This window comes from Amphibalanus amphitrite, unplaced genomic scaffold (genome assembly GCF_019059575.1).
Source record: "Amphibalanus amphitrite isolate SeventyFive unplaced genomic scaffold, NRLGWU_Aamphi_draft 000018F_arrow, whole genome shotgun sequence".
NCBI classification, from domain to species: Eukaryota; Metazoa; Arthropoda; class Thecostraca; order Balanomorpha; family Balanidae; genus Amphibalanus; species Amphibalanus amphitrite.
Genome location: NW_024881514.1, coordinates 1698180 through 1722845, shown reverse-complemented (window position 1 = coordinate 1722845; position 24666 = coordinate 1698180). Strand labels below are relative to the sequence as shown.

General features: G+C 53.8%; 2 protein-coding genes across 2 annotated transcripts in view; both read left to right on the top strand.

Moving 5' to 3' along the window:
- Positions 1-24666, top strand: part of LOC122388892 (adenosine deaminase-like) — a 90527-nt gene that overhangs the window by 7155 nt on the left and 58706 nt on the right. The window lies entirely within an intron of this gene.
- On the top strand, positions 773-20578 carry LOC122388109 (uncharacterized protein K02A2.6-like). Its single transcript, XM_043378912.1, has 4 exons — positions 773-1527; positions 1747-2342; positions 2634-5306; positions 20409-20578. Exons 1-4 carry the CDS (start codon positions 773-775, stop codon positions 20576-20578), a joined length of 4194 nt encoding a protein of 1397 aa, XP_043234847.1.

The following is a 24666-nucleotide window of genomic DNA, read 5'->3' as shown; positions in this document are numbered from 1 at the left end:
CAATCCGTTGGATTTTGTCGCGAGGCGCTAGGACACTTCGTTTAGGAACAGCAGAGGGATGCACCGACGAAACCCCGCTGTGGCCGCCCGCCCGCGGCGCGGCCGCCCGGGCCGACCACCGCGCCGCGGCACCCGACCGCAACGGACGAAAACTTTAGTAGCGCCGGTCAGCCCTGTGCTAGCGCCTTCATTCTTTCACAGTACGGCTTAGAAATGATTAGGGAATGCTATAGTATGGTGCACTAACGGGCTCACACTGTGTAAACTTCTGTAGGTGAAACGAAAGCAAATATTTATAAATAAAAAACTGCGATTGCAATATGATGACAAATAGTTAGATAAACGCCAAACCAAAAGAGATACGGCTTTTTGTGACCCTGCATTAAAAGCAGAAGACTTTGTGGATCATTGCCATATATACATTGTTGTGTTCGGGTATAGGGGGTGTGTACTTGGACCGCCTCTGCGGCCCCACCTCTGTGTGCCTGGGAGCGCCCCTGCCGACGCTCAGCTGATCGTGCGCGCCAAGCGGCATGACTGGCGCGGGCGACTAGGCGTGGCGCTCGCCATACTTGTTTAGTTTTTCGGAGAACTCTCTCGGCCCATTCGCACCGGCAGTAAATAAATCGCGTTTCTCTTAAGCTCTCTCTCACTCGAACCGTGAATTACGAACATAACATGGCGCGGTCAGTAGATGGTTTCGTGCGTGCGCGCAGTGATCAGTGTATCAGTGTATCAGTGATTAGTGTATAGCGCGCCGTGATCTGTGACGATGAGTGACATTGAGAAACTGACGCAGCTGCTCCTGCAGCAGGCGGAGCTGTCCGCGCAGCGGGAGCGAGACTCAGCGCAGCGCGAGGAGCGGCTCACTCAGATGGTGGAGCGACTGGTCGCCGACCGACAGCCACCCGCTACCGTCGCTGCCGACGATGCCTCGGCGGCGACAGCCGCCCGGACGTCGGCTGCCGCCCCGCCCGTGCGCCTGCCTGCTGCTGCAACGCCGGCGCCTCAGCTGTCGTCCTCCACATCCCTGCGCGACTTCGCTGTATGGAGGGAGAAGCTGGACGGGTACATGCTTCTGACCGGCGCGTCCGCGCTGCCCGTCACTGCCCAGAGAGCTGCCCTTCTCAGTCTTCTCGACGAAGATTGGCACCGGGTGCTGCGCTATGGACTGACGATAGCGGACGACTCTCCCCTCTCCGCGGTGGTAGACGCAATGGAGAGTCATCTCCGTAAGCAGCGCAGTGTCCTGGTCGACCGCCGTGCGTTCTACGCCCGTGTCCAGGAGCAGGGCGAGAATTTTGAGGAGTTTCTGTGCGAAGTGAAGGAGCTCGCGGCATTTTGCGACTTTTGCACACACTGTTACGACTCACGCCTGCGTGACAAGATTGTGTGTGGCCTGCGGGACGAGGAGACGGTGAAGCGTCTGTTGGAGGATCCGGGGCTGGACCTCAAGAAGACGGTGGACATCTGCCGTGCGTCAGAGAACGCCCGGGCTACCTGCTCCGACCTCCGCTCACCGACGGCGTCAGTGAGCCGTCTGTCGGCATACCGCCGTTCAAGGTCGCGCGATGCGCGCCCCGCGGCCCAACCCGGCGGGCGTTCCGCGGGTACGGCCGGCGTGCGCCGCCCCCAGGCGCGCCCCGCGGCCCAACCTGGCGGGCGCTCCGCGGGCGCGGCCGGCGCGCGCTGCTGCCGCTGCGGGCGGGCCGCCCACGCAGACCCGGCGGCGTGCCGCGCTACTAGCGCCATCTGCAACTCGTGTGGCCAGCGCGGCCACTTTGCAGTGGTGTGCGCCCAGGTGGCGCGCGAGAGCGCCGCTGCCCCCGCCGAGCGCGCAGCACCGGAGCGCGCGCGGCCCGCGGTGGGGCAGCCGTCAGAGCCGCGCATCTGCCGTGTCATCAGAGACGTCTACGTGAACGGCATCTCGACGCGGCCGACTCCCCCTGTGACTGTCCGACTGTCTACGCCGGCTGGTGTGTTCACCGTGCCGGCCCGGGCCGACTCCGGCGCCGAGGCGACAGTCATCGGCGAAGACAGCCTGTCTTCCATCTGCGTGGAACCAGCGCAGTTGGAGCCCTGCATCGGCCAGCCATTTTCAGCAGTAGGGAAACAGCCGCTCACCTGTGTCGGGTCGTTCCGGGCTACGCTGGAGCTGGGCGACCGATCGACCACCGCTGCCGTGTTCGTCATCAGGGAGCTGACTGGCCTGCTACTCAGCTGGTTCGACTGTGTGGCGCTGGGGATTCTGCCGAGGGATTTTCCGGCACAGATCCGGTCCGTCGAGGACGCACCGCGCCCTGCTGATGACGTCACGGCCTCTGTTGACGTCACATCCGATGGTGACGTCACACCCTCTAATGACGTCACACCGTCTGCACCGCCGGCCGCTGCCGGCTCCGCTCGTAGCGCCAGCGGCCGCTCGGCCCCGTATGAGGCGCCGCGTGACAGGCCCTGTCCGGCCACCGGGACCGAGACGGGCGCGCCGGCGCCGCCGGCCGATGGACCCGGCCCGGCCGCCGGCCTCAGCGGTCCGCTGCCGGCCTGGGACAGCGACTCAGACCCACCGGAGGCGGTCCGTGCAGCTCATGCAGCCGCTCTGGTGGAGTGTTTCCCGCGTGTGTTCGGGCAAGATTCGACTCTTCGAGTCATGGACGGCGGTCCGATGACGATCGAACTCCGGCCCGACGCGTGTCCGACGTCGGTCACCGCTGCGAGACCGATCCCCTTCGCCTGGCGTGCCGAGGTAAAGGCGCAGCTGGACGACCTGCTGGACCGCGGCGTCATCGTCCCTGTGGACTACCCGACGGAATGGTGCCATCCCATTTCGTGCGTGCCGAAGAACCCGTCCGGGTTTCGACTCTGCGTGGACCTGACGGGACTCAACCGGTACGTGAATCGACCCACGTACCCCTGCCGGTCTCCTCACGATGCCGTGACGAGTCTGCCCGCCGGGCACCGGTGGATGTCGACTCTGGACGCCAAGATGGGCTACTTCCAGGTGCCGCTCGCTGAGTCAAGTCAGGACCTCACCTGCTTCATCACGCCGTGGGGCAGGTTCAAGTTCGTCCGCTGTCCGATGGGATGCAGTGCGTCTGGAGACGAGTACAACCGGCGCGGCGATGCCGCGCTCGGCGACATCCCAAACTGTGTCAAGATTGTCGACGACATCCTGGCCGTGGCACAGACGTACCGGCAGCACCTGCAGCAGGTGATCGACATCCTCCGGCGCTGTGACGACCGAGGAATCACGCTGAACCCGCTGAAGTTCAAGTTCGCCCAGAATGAGGTCAAATTCTGCGGCTACAAGATCACCCCGGCCGGCTACACCACCGACAATGAAAAGGCGCGCGCCATCGCTGATTTCCCGAGACCGGAGAACGTCACCGACCTGCGGTCCTTCATGGGTCTGGTAAATCAGCTGAGCGGCCTCACACCGGAGCTGGCTGACTCGACTCAGGCCTTCAGAGACCTCCTCAAGTCGCGCCGGGTCTGGCGCTGGACTGAGCAGCACGAGGCAGCGTTTCTGCACACCAAGATTGTGCTGTCGTCACCGCCGGTGATGGCATTCTTCGACCCCCAGCTGCCGACCGTGCTACAGACGGACGCTGCTAAAACCCGAGGACTGGGTTTTGCACTGCTCCAGAGGCACGGCGAGGACTGGCGTGTGGTCCAGTATGGTTCACGGTTCCTGACCGATACCGAGAGCCGATATGCTGTAATCGAGCTGGAGCTGGCTGCTGTACTCTGGGCCTGCAAGAAGTGCCATGTCTACCTGGCTGGCATGCCCCACTTCGACCTGGTGGTCGACCACCGACCGCTGGTGACCATCCTAAACTACAAGCAGCTCAACTCGATCGACAACCCGCGTCTGCAGCGGATGAGAGAGAAGTTGTTGGCCTACAGCTTCACCACCAGCTGGCAGAAGGGATCGAGTCACGTGATCCCAGACGCGCTCTCGCGAGCGCCCACCAGCGACCCCGCCGCTGATGACGACGGAGCGGTGGACACCGAGGACGACCCGCTGCACGCCAGCGTCATTGCCGCGCTGCAGGCCTCCACCCGATCGGAGGAGGGCGCCCAGCTGGCTCCGCTGGTCGACTCCACACTGGAGAGAGTCCGCGCCGCCGCGGAGCGCGACACCGAGTACCAGACTCTCAGCGAGCTGATCCTGGCCGGATTCCCAGAGAACCGGCACGAGACGCCCCCTGCAGTACGAGCGTACTGGGGCGTGCGCCATCAGCTGGCCATCGACGACGGACTGGTGGTCTACGGCGCTCGACTGGTCATCCCGTCCGCCCTCCGACGCGGTGTGCTGGAGAAACTCCACGAGTCACACCAGGGCGTTGATAGGACCAAGCGCCGTGCTCGGCTCAGTGTGTACTGGCCGGGCATCGACAAGCAGATTGCTGACACTGTCGCCGCCTGCGCTCAGTGCCGTCAGCGCCTGCCTAGCCACGCCCGGGAGCCGATGTGGCAGGAGGACGGCGCACCGACACGCGTCTTCGAGTCGGTCTCGGCCGACTACTTCTCCGCTGGAGGACACACGTACCTGGTGTACGTGGACCGGCTGTCCGGGTGGCCGTATGTCACAGTGTGTCCCCGCACGGCCTCGGCAGACCATCTGACGCGGCAGCTCCGACTGATGTTCTCGCAGACGGGCGTCCCGACCGTGTTCCGGTCAGACGGCGGACCCCAGTTTGCATCAGGCACGCTCCGCCGGTTCCTCCAGCGCTGGGACGTACGACATGAGATGTCGTCACCGCACTACCCGCGCGCTAACGGGCACGCGGAGGCCTGCGTGAAGACAGCGAAGAAGCTGGTGCTGGCTGCGTCCTCATCGGGCCGGCTCGACCAGGACCAACTGGACCGAAGTCTGCTCGAACTCCGTAACACGCCCCGAGCAGACGGACGGTCGCCGGCACAGGTGCTGTTTGGTCACCCGCTTCGCTCTGGTGTTCCCACGCACCACCGCGCCTTCGCTCCTGAGTGGCAGCGGGCGGCCGATGTCTGCGAGGAAAAGGCTGCCGAGCTCCAGGAGCAGGCCGTCAGGTGCTACAACAAGAGCACGCGCCGGCTGTCACCGCTCAAGATCGGCAGTCGGGTCGACCTTCAAGACCCCGCCACCGGCCGATGGAACCGGATCGGAGTGATCGTGGGCGTCGGTCAGCGGCGCACGTACCTCGTCAAGACGGCCAGTGGCAGGGTCCTGTGGCGTAACCGCCGCTACCTGCGCCCATACCGGCCGCTTCTGACGGAACCCACCCCGCCTGTGGCTCCGTCCGCCCCGCGCCCGCCCGCTGCGGGTGCGCCTCAGCCGCCGCCGCCGCCGCCGCCGCCAGCGCGCACCGCGGTCGCCGCCGAGAGGGCGGTCCGACCCGCCGCTAGTGCGCCGGCCGTGTGCCGCTCGTCGCCGGTGCGGTCACCCGAGGTGGAGACGGCCGCCGCCGCTCTCCCGCGTCGTTCTCGACGGCAGCGCCGCGCTCCTGGTCGGCTCCGAGTTCAATGGGGTGCGACCTCGTATGCGGAGTGACTGTGAGACAACGTCGTGCATTGTTGTGTTTTTGTGTGTTTTTGACGACTGTTGTCTCGAGGGGGGATGTTGTGTTCGGGTATAGGGGGTGTGTACTTGGACCGCCTCTGCGGCCCCACCTCTGTGTGCCTGGGAGCGCCCCTGCCGACGCTCAGCTGATCGTGCGCGCCAAGCGGCATGACTGGCGCGGGCGACTAGGCGTGGCGCTCGCCATACTTGTTTAGTTTTTCGGAGAACTCTCTCGGCCCATTCGCACCGGCAGTAAATAAATCGCGTTTCTCTTAAGCTCTCTCTCACTCGAACCGTGAATTACGAACATAACATACATATTTTTTTTTGCCATTTGTATGAAATGAACGCACGCTAGCGGCGTTTGAAGTTGCGAGTAACTGACAGTCATTTTACGACATAGAAAATGTCACGACTTCTGACAATCATGCACGAGGTCGGTTTTGACAAAAACATGAAAATCATGTTTTTTCAGACACTCCAAACATTTGCCTGACAGGCCATTTTACGATTTATTCGATAAGGTGAACTTGAAATTTGGGCCTTTTCGGCATTTATGGCCACTCGTGAGTCGTGAACCCCATTTGCATCATTGTGTAGCGGTGGGTCGGCGAGTCGATAAGGGTCATTTCACGCCGTCTGTGTGGATGACGTTGATCCATCGTGACGCTCAGTTGTGTGATGGCGCCCTGTTGCCGGCTGTGAGAAGCGCATATTAATATTTATGGCATCGTCCCACCGTCAGCTTTCGAATGGTATATGTCGTTTCTTTTGTGAATGATTTGACTTTCCGACGAACCGTGCCAGAGCGATGCCATGCCGTTCATCTCATCCGGATAGGCTACAAAACTGCCGGTGCAGCTTCAAAACACGGCATCCTTCTGCCTTGCCCTCAGAATCTCTGAACATCTGAACCACTCTCATACTTATTCGAAATTTCCTTCCTAATTTTCCTTCTCCCTTTCTTATAGTATGCCTAATACAAGGCTCATTATAACTATGCTATAACTGTGTTTATTGTAACTATTTTATGAAGAATATGGAATACCTTGACGGCTAGATTGGGCTGTGGTCCATGTCGGCACTTTGTAGCCCATTCATGGCAATATTTCACATTAATATTATCAGAATATTATCTCTATATTCTCAAAAACCCTCCGTGGTGGTCCGTTAGCGAACCCTACCTGTGGCCTTGACACAATGGTCGAGATATCTGGCCGTTGACATTGGTCTAGAGAGAGAGTGAGAGAAACGGTCACGAACAGCTCCTTGGTTCTGTCAGATGCTGGGATTCGCTGACCACCGGCGCCACGCAACCACTGCACTCAGCTGTTTTCTCCGAAGCGCCAGTGAACGACCTCGCGACCTTCGTTCTCCCCTGCCCGTAGCCAAGCTGCGGCTGAACAAATCCGTCAGCGCTTGAAAGGAACTGCGCGGCAATGGAAAACAACCCGGCTATCCCGCTAAAAAAAAGAGTGAGGAAAGCAACAAACCCAAAGTCTGCTCTCACTTCTGTGTTGGCCCGTCTCTTGTGTCCTGATTATTTATTTAATTGCTTATAAAACGCATCAATCATACATCATCACGAGACCCACCACCGCCAGCAGCCACTCGCCCACAAACAAGTGCAGCTTTGTAGGATAACTATATAAACTTTATAGGTAATATAGACTATAAAAAACTTTATTTATATTGTCCGCGTATAAACTTCGGCCCTCGGGACCCTGGTGGTGGTTCAAGTCCCTAACTACAGGCACGTGGTTATGCCCCGGGGCTCCGTATCTCACTCACTACTGGATTCTGTGTGGGTTCCCTCACTTCGAACCGGTCACATGACTTACCTCGCCCGAGGCTTGGTCAAGTGACCCAAGCGCAGGCTGGGCGGTGCGGTGCCATAGGGTCGCGACCTATCGACACTGCAGCCGGCCGGGCCGGGTCAGCCCGCGGATCCGTGGCGCTGTGGTATGGCGTCGGGCTGGCCTTTGAGTTGTCGTGTGTTCGGATCGCGCGGGAGTCGTTGCTTTTCTACAGAAAGGAGATCTGTGCTATTGTAACCTGACAGCTGATTGGTTAATAGCTTCGTGTTTATCGTTGCGTGCCTTACCTGTTTAGTGTTTATGCGTTGCATTTATTTTAATTATCAAGAATAGAAAATCATACCTATTGCAGCGACTTGCATATCTACTTAGATCCCAGATATTTACAACTGCATAGACATGTCATTTCCTAAATGTTACGTAAATGGTGTCAAAGGTGCCGCTTACATCTCTGCTCGTTGCACCAATGCAATAACAAGGACCATTTTCACTTAAGCCTGCATTTGTAAACTGTAGGCCAAGGCCCTACCTGTCACACATAATCTGGCACCCCTGACCCCACGGCCGTTAGTTACATCCTTGGCTCCCGGATCTGGCTCCGCCTGTGTTTACAGTGTGGAGTCCTTCACCACCAGTCGGTCGGTCACGTGACTGACCTAGCCCGAGCCCCGGCTGTCTGACCAGAGTGCGGGCCGCGTGCCGACTGATCGTTTCGCCCACAATTGATACACCTCCGCGGCTTCCGACAAACTTATCTACTTTCAAATTGGGAGTCTGTGCCTTGGTCTGTGCGTATTCCGTGGCGTAGCAGCAGGGTGCTGGACTATAGATTGGAGGGTTGTGTGTTCGGGCCACGCTGGGGTGATTGCTTTTGTTGGGAACTTGTTTTTCCTAGCGCGGCATTAAATTAATTCTTGTCCTCCTCGGGACGAAGTCATCATGCTCCTCACGTTTCCCTTTCCAGACGGCGGTCACCCCACCACACGACCGGTGCAGGTGACGGAAACTCCTCATTCGATTACACCATTTCCGGGGTGACCGTTTGAGCGGCAGGACGGGCTGTCCTATCGGGACGTTCCCATCCCACTATCGGTACGATCTCTGCCGCTGCGGCACACCCTCGTAGGCCCGCGCAGCCCAGCGTTTTACGCCCGTGGAGGTGCATCGAACTCAGCGAAACGATCAGTCAGCACGCGGCCCGCATTTCTGTCACCCGGCCAAGCCTCGGGCTAGGTCAGTCACGTGACCGGCCGACCGGTGGTAAATGACTTAACACTGTAAACACAAGGCGGAGCCAGGTCCGGGGCCCACGACCTATAACTAACGGCTGTGGGATGACAGCGTAGGTATCAATTACAGTTTGCAATTGCAGGCCAAAGCCTGTGTAAATGGTGGAACGTGCGGAGGTGTTGGCGGCATGCCTTGACACCGTACTCAGCATCCTTGATGACATCTCTCTGCAGACATAAGTAACTGGGCTTTATCTAATGAAAGATAAGCAAGTAATAGCCTTTGGCTCATTGTATAATAGACAAAAGAAATGGAAAAGAATATATGTGCGATATTTCGTGTTCGACACTTTTTCATGCACTGATGTTTAAAAAATATTTTTGTTGACAAGCAAACACATAAAACGAGCACAGTTGAATATCCCTCCTGACAGAACAGGTTGTACGATTTCCCCTTGGGCATGGTGGTTGATCCAATCCTGATCTAATGAGCGTGTTGGCTAGTGTTTTGCCTGTCACCTGTCACGCTTGTCAAGCAGGTGCAGTTGGGAAATGTCACCTCAAAAACGTAGTATACCACATCACATGCACATTATGTTCAGCCATCTACATTGGAGAAACACGAAGACGTATCAGAACCAGATTTATGGAACATTTAGGGGACGCTAGACACAAACGACCTGGCACACATTTCGGGGAACACATGAGAGATGCTCACCCAGACACTGAGATAACAAACGACATGCTCCAACTCAAACTACTGCACACAAACTTAAAGGATGCAGCACAGATGAAAATCACAGAGTCTTTAGAGATCAGAAACCGTAAACCATCAATAAATAAAAATGCCACATCCTGGAAACTGATTGCTCCCATGCAAATACAGTATAACTCAATGACAAGATAGAGCACGTCTCATCCAGGACAGACCCTCCAGTAAAAGTCTTGCCTACCCTGTCTACCCTTTTTGTGTGTCATTTTATTCACCTTCTTGCAGTCCTGTCCAACGTTGTTTTTTACACTTGAAGCTGATGCAGACCGGTCTGGTGCCCGCCGTTCTCCAACGCCGCCTCCTTCCTGCCTGCCTTACTTTTCTTTCTGCCTCTCTCACTCGCGCAAAGTGTGTAGATAATATTTTGGCCTGCCTCACTCATGCAATGTGTTTAGGGAATGGTTTAGGGGATATCTGTGTTTTGTGGTGGGCATGCTGGGCATGAGTTATCATTTATGCCCGTATAACTCTGTACTTTGTTGGACTTTGAATGATTTTGTCGACATTTCTGAAATCATTATGTAATCCAATGTTTCTTTATCAGAGGAGGGATATTCAACTGTGCTCGTTTTATGTGTTTGCTTGTCAACAAAAATATTTTTTAAACATCAGTGCATGAAAAAGTGTCGAACACGAAATATCGCACATATAGGGCCTGTTCCAGCGCCTCCAGAAGAAATTCTTGACTGGAGGCTCTACCAGAGGTTTTACTGGAGGCGCTGGAACGCAATCTGGAGATTTCTGGAGATTGGCGTCATAGATACCAAAAGAATGACGATCGTTCTCTCTTGAAACGCAAAATTTGTTTTCAATTTTAGTTAAAAAGATAAATAAAATTATAGCAATGTAATTTTCTTTACATTCAAGTTGTAAAATAATCAGTCAAATGTCCTTTGTTTACATTCGTGATTGTCACATGTGCGCCATAATTGTAGACCAGAGCCTCCAGAGAAATTTGGACCTCTCAACTCTCTGGAGGCTACTGGAGGTTTCTGGAGCTTTGGCGAGAGCTTTCTGGAGCTTTCTGGAGGCGCTGGAACGCTCTCTGGAGGATTCTAGAGCTTTCTGGAGCTTTCTGGAGGTTTCTGGAGGCGCTGGAACAGGCCCATATTCTTTTCCATTTCTTTTGTCTATTATACAATGAGCCAAAGGCTATTACTTGCTTATCTTTTAATAATAATGGGGCTCATTTTCAAAGAAACCCTCACCATCATTTATCTAATGAAGTCGCTGCAATATGCTTCCTTTCTATACACACTAGTAGATAATTTAAAGTAATGCTACGCGTTAACAGGTAAGGCATGCAACGACATACAGGAAACTATGAGTTCATACAGCCAGCTATGAGTTCAATGGCACGGATCTCCTTTCTGTAGAAAAGTTACGACGTCCGCAGGATCCGAACGCACCGCCTCTCAATTACAAGCCCACCTTCTAACCACAGCGCCACGGACCTGTGGTGGTTTTCGAGTGTTATCGCAGTGAAACTGTTGTTCTGATAGGTGGCGACCCCATGGCACCGCGGCGCCCAGTCTGCGCTTTGGTCACTTGGCGAGCCTCGGGCGAGGTCAGTCATATGACCAGTTCGAGGTGAGGGCTCAGCCACAGCTTGTCTGCGAGGCAGGGGAGAACGTGGGTCGCGAGGTTGTTCACTGGTGCTTCGGAGAAAACGGTCGAGTGGTTGCGTGGCGCCGGTGGTCGGTGAATCCCGAGCAATTGACAGGTGGGCCTCTCAGCCAACGTTACCATGGTGGGGGGTGAGGGAGGGGGCCACACAAGTAGGTATTTGACCACGCATGGTTATCTCGGAAGGTAAGAAAGCAAAAAAGAAAAAGACGCAGTAAAAAGCAATCTAGGTATAGCCCACTGTTGGATTTTTCATGGGTTATTATTCCATCAGATTATCGCTAAGGTCACTGCAGGTCACCAGCATTAAAATTATCACGAATTCTGGTTCCCCATTTTGACAACTTCTCACAAGAGGGCAAACTTCTCCAGAGGGCAAAAACTTTCAAAATTTGACGTTTTGCGGATAGTTTTTCTGTAATAACCTATGGCGTCATGCTTTTATTACGTTGATTTAACCGGAATCGCGTTTCTTTCGTGAAGACGCGTCAAATGAACCATACATTGAAATCTAATTTACAAAAATGATCTCAGGTCAAGCTCATAGAAAAGGTCATGTTGTGCCTATCATTCGATTCATATCATTGAGCTGAACGCATCGGTGTTGTTCAGCGTTCTATCATGTGTTATCTAAAGACATTGTCAAAAACTGTTAACCCTCGCCGGCACAGGCCATTTTGCGTCCTTCGACGGCACAAGGGGAGGGGGGGGGGGTACAGTACAACCCCACTCGCGTTTCGCCCCTGATCAAGCTAGAGCTTTATGGAAAAAACAAACGTGTTGCCCGTCACGAGAGGAAACCGATTATATCCCATTTTTAACCCTCGCATATGTGCGGCGTTTGCCAGCTTTTAAAGTGTAAGGGGGGGGGGGGTCGGTTGGACCCCCCCCTTGCCGTTTGGCCCCTGATCGAGCTAGAGCGTCGCTTAAAAAAAACGAGCGTGTTGCCCGTGACGAGAGAAAGCCGATGATGCCCAATTTTAAGGCTCTAGGTCATTGGTTGAGTGTCGCTGCTATGGTTTTTTTTGGGGGGGGATGCTGATCACGAATATCGTGTTACTTTTGATCACAGATGATGTCTTTAAGCATTTAGACCAGGTCAGGTCAGGTCAGGTCAACCAGTAGGGGTCCTGCCGGGTAATCGTAGTAGGTGGCAACCGCCTCTGACAACTTCGTAACATGTTACGAAGGCACCAAAACTACTTCGTAAATGTTCAAATACTTTCTAAATTCGAATTCATCTCCAAAAACCAGCATAGAAACATGTAAAACTCGAAAAGTGAACCGAGGTCACCAAAGATCAATGACCTGACCTGGCCTGACCTTCAGGTGACCTTGCCATCCACCCTATTGCATGGGAGCAACAACAAATCACATGTATGAACGTTTGAAACCACGAAAAGCTTGCAAACGCGCGGCTAATGCGAGCCGACATACGCCGAATCGCGCTTCCGGCCAAACATGGCCTCGGAAAGTAGGTCACATGTCAACGGTCATTTTGGTCAGGGTCATGAAATTTTCAGGGTAGATGTGAAATTGATCAATGCGAGGGTACTGAAAGCTTTGTCGCAATCGGCTGCTTTTTACGCGAGTTATTCGCTTGAAGCCTTGGGTGGGGGGGGGGGGGGTGGCGGGTGCATCAACTTCCCCCCGTGCCGGCGAGGGTTACGGAGACGTATCATGATGTGAGATGACTTCAGGGGCATAAAATGGGTCAAGAGTGGAATTTTGTGATTCGGTGTGCCATTATTCACCTGTATCCGGGTGCCATCGCTAAAAAGAGGAGCATTTTGACCTGACTTTATGATGTGACCAGGTGTCAACAATTCCAGACACGATACGAAATTCATAAGTTGTGCCAAGTTTTGCGTCGCTGTGCGCCGCAGTTTCCGTTACAGACACACACAAACATTGGCAAGTGTGGCCAAACACCCCCCCCCCCCCACACACCTCACCCGGGAGAAAATAAACGATATAAATTGCTATAACTAATCTCACTGAGCTAAATGCGATCGTGACCACTTACAAGAATCATATTCGAGTCGACACAGAAAGACCAGCGATTCGCAGCAGGCCCCCTAGCCACAGATATGTGACTGTGAGCGATAAGGCAACCAGCGCGGCGCGTCCCTGACCCGGTCAAACGCGTCTGTAGCGAGTGTGAGGCCAGAGAGATATACTGTGCCGCTGAGCCTGGGTGTGAGGCGGCACAGTCTACCGTTGAGGCCAGAGGGATTTGCTGTGCCGCTGAGCCTGGGTGTGAGACGGCGCAGTCTACCGCTCCAGTCAAACGCTGGGCCGTCGGGGGGCGAACATCACTTAGTAGGTGAGTGTACACTTACAATTGCTGGTGGTGGCTGTTAGCACTTGCAGTTTCCACAGATAATACCTAATAAACACAGTGGTTGTGATGAGCTTCCAGGACAAAACTGCTGCATCTTCCTCGAGCCGCCGCCCGCGACTCACACAGGCCAGCTCTCAAGGAGGACGCTGACCTATGACGCAGTCTGGGCTCACGAGGAACACTGGGTTATTGTTGGACCGCGTCATGGCGAGCCTGACACAACCGCGTGCACATCTCCGGTCTCCGGGCTCCGCGCGCGCCCGACTAGACTGACTCGAACCACGAGTCTGTGTGTGTGTGCTGGCGCCGCCAGTGACGTCACGTCACGGGCAGAGGGGAGCGATTCGTGACACCACAACAACTCATATGGCATTTCTTCGTCGCGCAATTCTTTGTCCGCACTTCTTCGTCCGCAAAACTTCGTCCGTCCGCAAAACTTCGTCCACGCATTTCTTTGTCTCGCAAGTGGAAATATTCGTAACGCATTTCCTTGTATCTCCATTTCATCGTCGGCGCATTTCTTCATTTCGCATTTTGTCGTCTACGCAAATCTTCGTCCGCAAATCTTCGTCCGAAAATCTGAACTAGACTTACTTAGCGTAACCTAGAGAGGTGGGTGGGCATCGCTACCGAAATTTGGAAACCACTACCGCTACCTTCCGCAGCCTGAGGTACCCAAAGGGCAAGCGCAACTCCGAAACTATTTTGCAGATCGTAAAACCGCAACCCGTAACTCCGCAACTCCGCTACCCACCTCTGTAAGGTACCTGTTTTTTTTTTTAAGTTTTAGTCCTAAGGGCAGTGTGATGTCTGATAGGTAGGACCTTTTGAAGTGGCGAATTCTCTCTTTCTCCCTCTCGCTTCTTTTTTGCCTGAATGACGCATTGTACCTATAGGTACCTACCTATGCCTGGTTCTTCTCCAAAGAACATCGCGTCTCTACGATCATGACTTTATTTGACACCGACACTGGCACCTGTCACGGACCCTGGGAGCCTAACCGTGCGTGGCGGTATCTTAGAAGCAGTGGCGGCCCACCTGCCACTGGAAGTGAATGGAGCTAATGCTTCTCAGTCTGGGTGGTGACATCCTCACTCATTCCCTTGTGGCCTTGTCTGTGTGGTGCGCTTCATAATCTTCAAGTATCATTTAAGGAAGACCATTTTTTTCGAAGTTTGGAGAACTGAGGGCTGACCTTTTTTGGCCTCAGGATTTCCGATCCATAGCTCTTAAGAGTCTTTCCACCGAAGCAGAGCATGTCAAATAATGATATGTGGACTGTGGAGTGAGGATGCTAAATGTGAAACGCTCCATTCTAATCAGGAGAATGAGAACGAAAAGCATTCGCATGAAGATACTTTCCCACACTCATCGCTCATCAAGTCATCACTCATCAGCATACCAACGCCGACGCTACCCACCGTTCTCCAAACGGCACACAACACGAATGTTTCTCCCGACTGCGCGCAATTGCCGCTTCGTCGCAGGCCGCAGCGCGCATGCGTCGGCGCTTGCCAGAGGGTGCAGTGACGACCCCGCCAGCGTTGGCGGGCCCGGTAGCGGTGGCGCTTTAGATTTTTTTTTTGCTTGCGCAACTCGCAACTCCGCAACTTTTTTAGGCTCGGTAGCCGATGGCCCGATCCGTAGTTCCGCTGCCAAGAGTAATTCGGTTACCGTCCCTCCGCAACTCCGCAAGTTGCGGAGTTGTGGAGTTGCGGACTTAAGCTGCGCATTGCCCAGCTCTGATAACCTAAGCTTACCTAACCAGCCTTATTCAACCTTCCTAACCACCTTCGATTTGCGAAGATGATGAGTCTTCAAAATGTATAAATGTCAGTCTACTAAAGTCCACTAAAGGCGGCCGCACACTAGGTCATTTGGAGGACCGAATTGCAGACCGCACGCTTCCACCGTCTGCTCGGGCAAGAGCAGGTCAGAATGCTGATGTCCACCGAGTAGGTGACGTCGCGGGACTCGGCAGAGTGCACCTCGTACGTGTCTGGGGATGTCTGAAAAGTGGATAGAGCAATCAACAATGAGTAAAGTCATCGACAAGAAACACAACATTGAATACACCCTACCACCGCAAAAGTGGAACCGGTCCAGCGGCTAGCCAAAAGACTGCTCTATCCAACTTCTCGTAGAATGAAAGACCCAGCACTCTGCCTGCTCTGTATATTACCACAGCCGCTAACGACATTCGGTGACATATTGAATGTTTTACCAGATCCTTCATGCAGGTGTCGAACTAACATTGCTGTGGAATTTCTCGAAGTTAAGCAGAACACCGAGCTGTTTAACATATGCTGAGTTGTTGAACACAGGCCGCCGACTGCCGCGTGTACGGTCTCAGTCACAGCGTGCAGTAACAGGAACCGCATCAGAACGTCACTCAAGGGAGTGCAGAGAGGCGGGTCTTTCAGGACTGCGTCATTCAGGGAGACGCCCTTCAAGGCACTGGAACAATCAAAGACGACTCGAACCTTGTCCTTCCCGAAGGCACCGTGGTAGGGAGTTTAGTTGACGAGTCCGTCATCTCTGGTCAGATCTTCTGCTTTCACTCTCTCCACGAACCCTTTCTTCGTCATGTCATTCATCATCTCGCTGTATCGATCGGCGAAACTCCCTTTTCAATCCCTGTAACCGCGTCGTGCAGATCTCCCGTTTATCTGGTTGCGTGGTTCCCTCTTTTTCAGTGGGATGGGAATCTCATAGCGACCGTCCTTCATGATACAACCAGTTTCCACATTATGCATATGGTCTTCGACCGACCAGCCACGTTCGTCAGCTGCTAGACCTTCGTCCTGGCAGAGTTGCGTCTCCAGCCTGATCCGTTTTGATGTTACCTTCGCCTCAGTGAACTTTCTGGACCGAACAGGACTGTTGACAACCCAGCCGAGGCGACCTTTGGCTGCGAATGGCCCACCATCGCAGCTAGGAATAAAGTCGATGGGTTCAAAGACCTCTGGTACCTACATTCACGCCGATCAGAAGGCCTACTTCTGCTTCGATCTCCTCTGGAAGCACGTCCCTTACGTGAGGCCAGAGTTCTACGCCCTCAGCTCTACAAAGCTCCGTCCTACTGACTGGGATCTTGTTCAGAACAAACACTCCAGGATGTTGTATCTGCTCGTTTCCGTCCAGATCACACCTCAAGAGACACGCCTAGAGAAGGGCGGGGAGGCTCAAGCCTAGCATAAGTACTGTGATAGTGAGAGATGTTGCAACCTTTTTTCTGCTATCGTGTGAACTGTGAATGTATCCTGTGGATACGGATTGATTGCGAATGAACTTTTGAGCATGAACTTGTGACGCCAAAGTTGTGGAATTTGCCACATCCTCGTTTATGTTTTGGAGTACTAGTGCTTTTTATGTAGAGTACCGCGGTGTCGAGGTGCTCTATTTAAAACATCTGGCGAGCGCAGGCATCTAGTCACGGGCCGTGATGACGGTCGCCGGTGGGGCGGCCAGCTGAGGCGGCGCCGGCAGGGTCCGCAGCCGGTGTGGCTCGCGGGAACGGGTGGCTCGGACCGAACGCCGCAGCACGGAGAATCTCCGCGTCTTCGTCTTAGCACTAAGCACTAAGACGCGAAGCACTTAGCACTAGGCACCAAGCCACCAACCATCTGGAGCTTTCCCGGTCCGGACTGGGACGCCTACCGGACGCCTGCCACACCTTGTCGGATCCTATACCACCGTGGATATTTTGGTCGCCACTTTGTGCACACGCGCCGGAATGGGACCAGGATTCTGAAGTCGAGAAGACCATCAGGCCAATAAAAAACGGGGCGTTTTTCAGGGCGGACGGGCGCTTCTGCGCAAATGCGTACATCGCCGCAGCGGGTGAGTCCGATGGCTTTCTTGTACTCCGTCCAGCGGCTTGTGAAATACTCGCCTTCGCTGAATCCGGCAGCTTTCACGCGCGGTCCGGTGACATTTTCTGCGATGATGCTCACTGTAGGCTAGGTATGGGCGGTGGGCCTCCGACTGGTGCATTTGCAGGAGTTGTACGACCACGACAGGACAGGTACGATATCTGCAGCGACGACGTATTCGCTTCCGTTTAATGGGCAGGCTGTTACCATGGTTGGAGGCTTTTGTTTTGGCTAGTGGCTATTTTATTCCTGATTGCTTGCGATTCTTTTGGTATGTCCAACATAGATAGGCATTGCCATTTCGATATTCCGCCTACGAGAAGGGCTACCGGCGGACGCAGGTGTGGCCGATAAACATTACATGCTTGCTTCGCCGCCCACGCTGAAAAGTAACATCTCTGTAATCGTGGAATGTAGCCGCCCGGCGTTGCTGCACTATGTATAACAGCACCACCGCACAGTAAACAGGTAGGTATACTCAAGCGGCTATACTCAAACCCTAGCGGCTATACTCAAACCTATCGGCAGTCTGCGAAAAAATGTTTCAGACTTGTAGAGAACACCAAAATAAACGGACAGTCGGACACCACCGGGGACAACTGAATAATGTAGTAGCCGTCCCTCAAATCAAGTTTTGTTGCAAAACGGTAGCCCTCACCGGCTGCCTGAAGGGCTCTCTCGACCTACGGTAGCTTACATAGGGGGCGCGGCATGTACGGCGTGAGAACAGAAAGGTCGTAAACGGCGCGGGTCACACCAGGCGTCTCGGGAACCGCAAAAAGTCGGCAGCATGCCCTCGGCTCGGTCGCCTCGGCGCCAGCACACCCGCCCGCACAAAGTCCGTCACCGCGAGTCATTAACGGCGACACCCGCGTCGGCCGGCACCGAATCACTGAAAACACGATTTACACCCCATTGACACCTTAAGTTGGGATTACACCCAATTTACACCAGATATGCACCAGAAGTACGCCAACCTGATGCCCATTATACGCCGTTGTTAGTCCCTGTTTGCACCCATGAACCTTTTTAACACCGCTCATACACCGATCCGCTAAATATACCATCAATACACCAGGCGAACACCCTCGTTGAAACACCATCTGTACACCTAGGTGATGCCCAGATCGGGGTGTAATAAGGGAATAGATCGGGATAAGAACTTTCTGGAAACACCCTTTTTACACTATACGAACACCATCGTTGAAACACCATCTGTACACCATATGGCGATGCCCAGATCGGGTTGTAATAAGGGAATATATCGGGATAAGAACTTTCTGGAAACACTCCTTTTACACTATACGAACACCATCGTTGAAACACCACCTGTACACCTAGGGCGGCGATGCCCAGATCGGGGTGTAATAAGGGAATAGATCGGGATAAGAACTTTCTGGGAACACCCTTTTTACACTATACGAACACCATCGTTGAAACACCATCTGTACACCATATGGCGATGCCCAGATCGGGGTGTAATGAGGGAATAGATCGGGATAAGAACTTTCTGGAAACACCTCTTTTACACTCATTGAACAAGGAAGCAACGCCGTTTTTCGCGCGCTTTCTAACGGCTGCCGACATGACGTCAGCGCGGCCGACCAATGGGAAGCGGCCTAGGCCCCTGCGCGGGCCCTCGGCCGCCGTTAACGGCTCAGTTTCGCCGTGACCGCGACTCAGGACGCTCCGACGAGGGGAGCTTCCCAAGTGCTAGGTGGTGAAAAGTGAAAACCTCTATTAAGTGGGCTGTGAGTGCGGAGTGCGACGCAGGATCTCCCTCTGACCTAGCGGGACGCACCACGGTGCCTACCCGCGGCCAGATTCTGCCCTTCCAAGGAGCAGATGGGCAACGACTGCCCAGGTACGCCCTCCACATCGCGCCAACGACTCTCAACAGCCGACACGCCGTCGAGGAACACCAGGAGCCAGGTGGCTCGCCAGCTACAGTTCGAGCTGGATCGATCCGAAGGCGGTGCCGGGGGCGCGAGGCCCACCCAGCCGGTGCTTCTGGGTGACGACCAGCTGGAACAGCTCGCCCGCCGAGTGGCGACTCTTTTACAGCCGCCCCGGCCGGGCCGCGCTGCCCAGCCATCGCAACCAGACTCGACACCTCGGCCGGGTTGGGCTTCTCAGCGCCCCATGGACGGCCCACCTCCGCTGGTGCTCCCGCCGCCCGAGTTCAACCAGCAGTGGCGGAACTACCTCTCTCAACAGAGGCTTATCAACGAGAACTATCAAACAAGGGACCGCCAAGAAATCAGAGTGCTACTCCTAGCCACTGATGACTGAGCGGCCCCCGGCCGACATCCAAGACCAGCAGTTCCTTCAAGATAGACTGAAACTGTTCGTCATAGTCGGCCACCGCGGCTGGGCGGCCGCGCTAAGTTTCGTATGCGCTAAGTTTCGTTATGCGTTTCGTTTTAAGTTTCGTTGTAATAAATGTTGCACCAGCTGGCTGACTTTGGTGACGGGTCTGCAAATGAAAAAGGTGGGGAGCGGTGGTGTTGGGGAGCGGTGCATGGATGGTGCTAGCCGGGTGTACCGTGGGTGCTAGGGGAGTGTAGAACAGGAGTAAAATGGGTGCAAAGAGGGTGCAAAACAGGAGTAAAATGGGTGCAAAGGGGGTGTACAACAGGAGTAAAATGGGTGCAAAGGGAGTGTAGAACAGGAGTAAAATGGGTGCAAGGTGGTGTAGCACAAGAGTAAAAAGAGTGCACATAAGGTGCAAAGGTGGCATAAAGCTGGTTCAGGGGGTGTAAACCCGGTGCAAGTGGGTATGATACGGGTGTCATATAGGTTTACTGGTGGTGTTAAAAGGGTGCAAGAGGGGTGTATGAACGGTGTTCGACAGGTGTACAGGGTGTATGTTTGGTGTTTCGAGAGGGTTAAGATGGTGTTCTTCTGGTCTAAGTAGGGCGTAAAGTGGGTATCGTTTTAGACCACACCCCATTTACACCAAAAAAGGAATCATTTGAGTTTTGAGTGAAGCCGGTACGCACACCTTCAGCCTTCGGGTGAGAACGCTTTGCACTCTAGGGTGAGTCGAAAAAAACGTCTGGTTCCACTCTCACACGCAGCGGAGGCCGCACCCGCGCGCCGTCGTCCAACGGCAGCCGACGCGAGCCGACGAGGCCGAGAGGTGAGCTGCCGACCGGCAGCAGATCCTCCGTTACCACCTCCAACTAACTGCCCGTCGCCAGCCACCGGCAGAGCCGCGTCGTTGGCCGGCGCCGAGGCCGGCCATTCTCCCGGCAAATTCTCCGGAGCCACGGTCGTCGGCACCGCCAGGCTAGACTGCATCATTCGGGAAACAGCCGCTTCCGCGATGGAGTCCGACCTGACCTCCTCAGCCTCCGTCGTCCGCGTCTAGGCCGCCCGCGACCGCGTCGCAGTCGGCTGACCCCCGTTTGACGTCATGTGACCGTCGGTAGTCGCCACCGAGTCCGGCAGGTCACAGCACACACTGTGCACGTTCTTTCTTGGCGGGGACGGAGCCGATAATCCGGCCCGCTGCCGTCCGACTTGTAACGCTCTACCACGTACAGTCCAGCTGACCGTTCACCATCACTGTCCGGATCTGCGGCACCACTATTATCCACAACCTGCCTCCGCGTTCGCAGGGGCAGGCGCGTCGACCAGCGGCATCTGCTCCAGCCACTCGCCGTCGTCTCCCGCCATAATGCACAGGTTGTGCAGCGCGAAGCAGGCGCTGCAAAAAAAAAAAGAACATTACGGCCAATTGAAAAAGAGTAGACGTCAATTGACCTGGGTGACATCTAAGACATAGGTGGTCATATATTTCGGTAAATGAGATTGTTGCCTATTGTTGCCGCGCTCGGCGGACAACGGAGTCAATGATGGGTAAAGGTGTTGGTTATGGGACAGCCAAAGTATCTGCTAACATTGCCTTTGGTCTTTCCTGACACTGAGCATATTGTAACGCAACGTCTTGACACATTTAAGTACACTTTCAACTGGTTTCTGAGTCTTGACCAAAGAACTAACAAAACAAACTAGCTTCGGAGGAAACTAACAAACTCCAATCCATAATTTCACTTTTGACGTCAATGTGACGTCATTTCCAATGGGACTTACACCAAAGTTGGACACAACACAAGTTGGCTGTCCATTCAGGGACATATATGCAGTTTCACTTCTACATCATCGTAAGGGATAGGTTACTAACCGGAACACTCGCACCCTGTCCCGGATCTGCCGCATACGAAGGCCGGCGCCTAGGCATGGGAAGCGGCGCTTCAGGATGCCAAAGGCGTTCTCAACGACCGCGCGGGTGCTGCAGTGGGCCTTGTTGTATCTGAGAACAAGCATGAGGAACAAATGACTGGTCATTAGGCATACCAAATATGGAGGTGTACAGTCAGTCTTAAAAGTACCGCGCAACAGTGCGGTGCATCCATCAAGCCTGACCGAGGAAAGACCTGCTACAGTTTAAAAATCACCGAACCAATTGACCTGGGGAATGGACGAGGATGTCAATTGCTTTGTTGACTCAAATTTAGCAGTCCTGCCACGGTCAGGCTTGACGGATCCCCCGCACTGTTACGCGGTACTTTTAAGACTGACTGTACACTGTACAGTCACTATTGAACGTCACTATTGACTCACCTGTCCTCCAGGCCCGACGTGGCATAAACGCGGGCGTCATGTACGCGGCCCGTGCAGTGCAGGGCAACAGAGAAAAACTGCCGGTCTGGGCCGGCCACCGCCATGCAGTTGATGGATGTGTAACCCTTGCGGTTCATATATGTTGCCCGCCTTTCGGCGGGCACCATCAGCTGCAGGTGCGTTCCGTCGATGCACCCTGTGAAAGAATAACACTTACAGTAACAACAATAGATTGTAATATGGTGATATTGGGGCCCAAGCGCGGTCCGCTACAAGGGAATGACGGCACAGACCCCATATCAGACAGGACAGCACAACAGAAGAATAGATCATTCCCAATTGTTTGCGCATTAAACGGCTTAATTTTGATGCTCCTACACCACCGCCCACTGAAATGTCTAGAGAAGCACGCAGCGTGCACACGGCTGTAGGTTCGTGTTGCAACTCACCAACGACGTCTGGGATCCCAGCCATCTCATAGAAGGTCTGCTTAAGACCTTCCATCTGGGCTGGGTCAGTCGGCCACTTAATGACGTGGGCGAACTCGGGTCACCCTGTGGACGACCCGGCCCACTGTTGCGGTCGCTGGGCCGTGTCCGTCACCCACCAGGATGTAAAATCCACTGGTGGCGTAGAACCTGTGAAAAAAGTGTTGTGTTTCGGTCAGTGTGAGTGCATTCAGTGGTACAGCACACGTCACTATGACTATGTGTCCCGCTTGTCCACACTATAAAGTGTTGGTGCTGGATACCAAAAGCCGTCACTTGCAGCTGCCGTAACCGCAGGTTGTTTGAAAAGACAAACACTATTCGTTAGAATTGTGTTTTTCTACTATTGAAAAACAACCGGAGCGGTCGTTGTCCGGGCTATGTTTTGCAAGTCTGGCAGCGAATTGGGGCAACTTGGTAGGGGCCTAGACGAAATGTACAATCTTCGTAAAAAGTTCAGTGTATGGGCTCCCGGAGGCGATCTACCTTATGGCACCGGTCGCTACTCGCTTAAAACCTCGTGGCACGTGGCACGTGCGATTCCATTTTCCCCGTGTTAAGTCAATGGGGTTTTGGACACATTTTGCGCGATCGCCAATGGCGGGAAAACGAGCCAAGGAAGAGGTGGTTTTCTTCCCAGCATTTTATGGCAAACACGTTCAGGTACACGCTAGTGTGCGCTGTATACCCCTCAGAATCTTGGAACGTGTCTTTGCACGAGGTCAAAGTTGGAATTTTGCTGTGTCCCATGTTAAGTCAATGGACGGCGATGCCGAGACTTTGCAGAGACATTTTCATTCGATCTTTGTACAAAATTTTAGAGATAGATTTTGCCCAAACTCATATATCTTGTAGAGGAAAGAGCATAGTGCATGCGCTTATGCTTCGTTAAGCTGGCAGAACTCATTTTTTCTTATAAAGTTCATTTGAAAATTAAAATTTTTAACATGGAAAGTCAATGGGAGCGTCTTTATTCCTCCATAACTTTTATCGTTAGTATTATATATAGGTGAAAAGTTAATATAATATACAACTTTTGGTGCTCTTTCCAACAATGCATAGAACGTCACTGCACGATGTGCCGTTTCTGAGAAAAGTTGTAAAAAAGCAGGGCTCGACTGTGACTTGAACCCAATCACATTAGAATATACGAACAGGTGAAGGGGACACCTCCCATGTGCGGACGCGACACTGATTATTGCTAATTATTAGCAGTCGGCCGCCGTGGGGGCGCCTTTACAAACCTTATATCTCTGCAACCACTGACCCGATTCACTCGCGGTCTTTTGTGTGGGATAATTTCTTCCTTTCCCAAACGAAGTGTGCTACTCTCGATGCGTATGGGTGACCCCTAATGCACGTGCCACGTGCAAAACGAAGAGGTGTCAGTTCGGTAGCAAGTCTAATAACTCTGTAGTTATTTTGCCGATTGCGCTGATCTTGGCATGGATGTTGGCACGCACCCGGCAATGCATTTCCATGTGTCACGGTTGGGGTGCCGCTGCACGTGCGCACGGGCAGGGTGACGCTTCCAGATCTCGAGAACGGCTGGGCCGATTGTGATCAAAGTTGGCACACCGTTAGGGCTCGGCGAGTAGGGTGCCGAGCAAAAGTCAGATGGGACCCAGTTTGCACGTGCGCACGTGCAGGACGACGCTTCCAGATCTCGAGAACGGCCGGGTAACCGCAGGTTGTTTGAAAAGACAAACACTATTCGTTAGAATTGTGTTTTTCTATTGAAAAACAACCGGTCGTTGTCCGGGGTATGTTTTGCAAGTCTGGCCGCGAATCAGTACAACTTGACGGGGGCCTAGACGAAATGTACAATCTTCGTAAAAAGTTCAGGGTATGGGCTCCCGCAGGCGATCTACCTGATGGCACCGGTCGCTACTCGCTAAGAAGTCTTTTGCGCGTGGCACGTGTGATTCCATTTTCCCCATGTTAAGTCAATGGGGTTTTGGACACTTTTTGCGCGATCGCCAATAGCGGGAAAACGAGCCAAGAAGGAGGTGGTTTTCTTCCCAGCATTTTATGGCAAACACGTTTGGGTACACGCCAGTGTGCGCTGTATACCCCTCAGAATCTCGGAACGTGTCTTTGCACGAGGTCAAAGTTGGAATTTTGCTGTGTCCCATGTTAAGTCAATGGACGGCGATGTCGAGACTTTGCAGAGACATTTTCATTCGATCTTTGTACAAAATTTTAGAGATAGATTTCGCCCAAACTCTTATATCTTGTAGAGGAAAGAGCATAGTACATGCCGTTATGCTTCGTTAAGCTGGCATAACTCATTTTTTCTTATAAAGTTCATTTGAAATTTAAAATGTTTAACATGGAAAGTCAA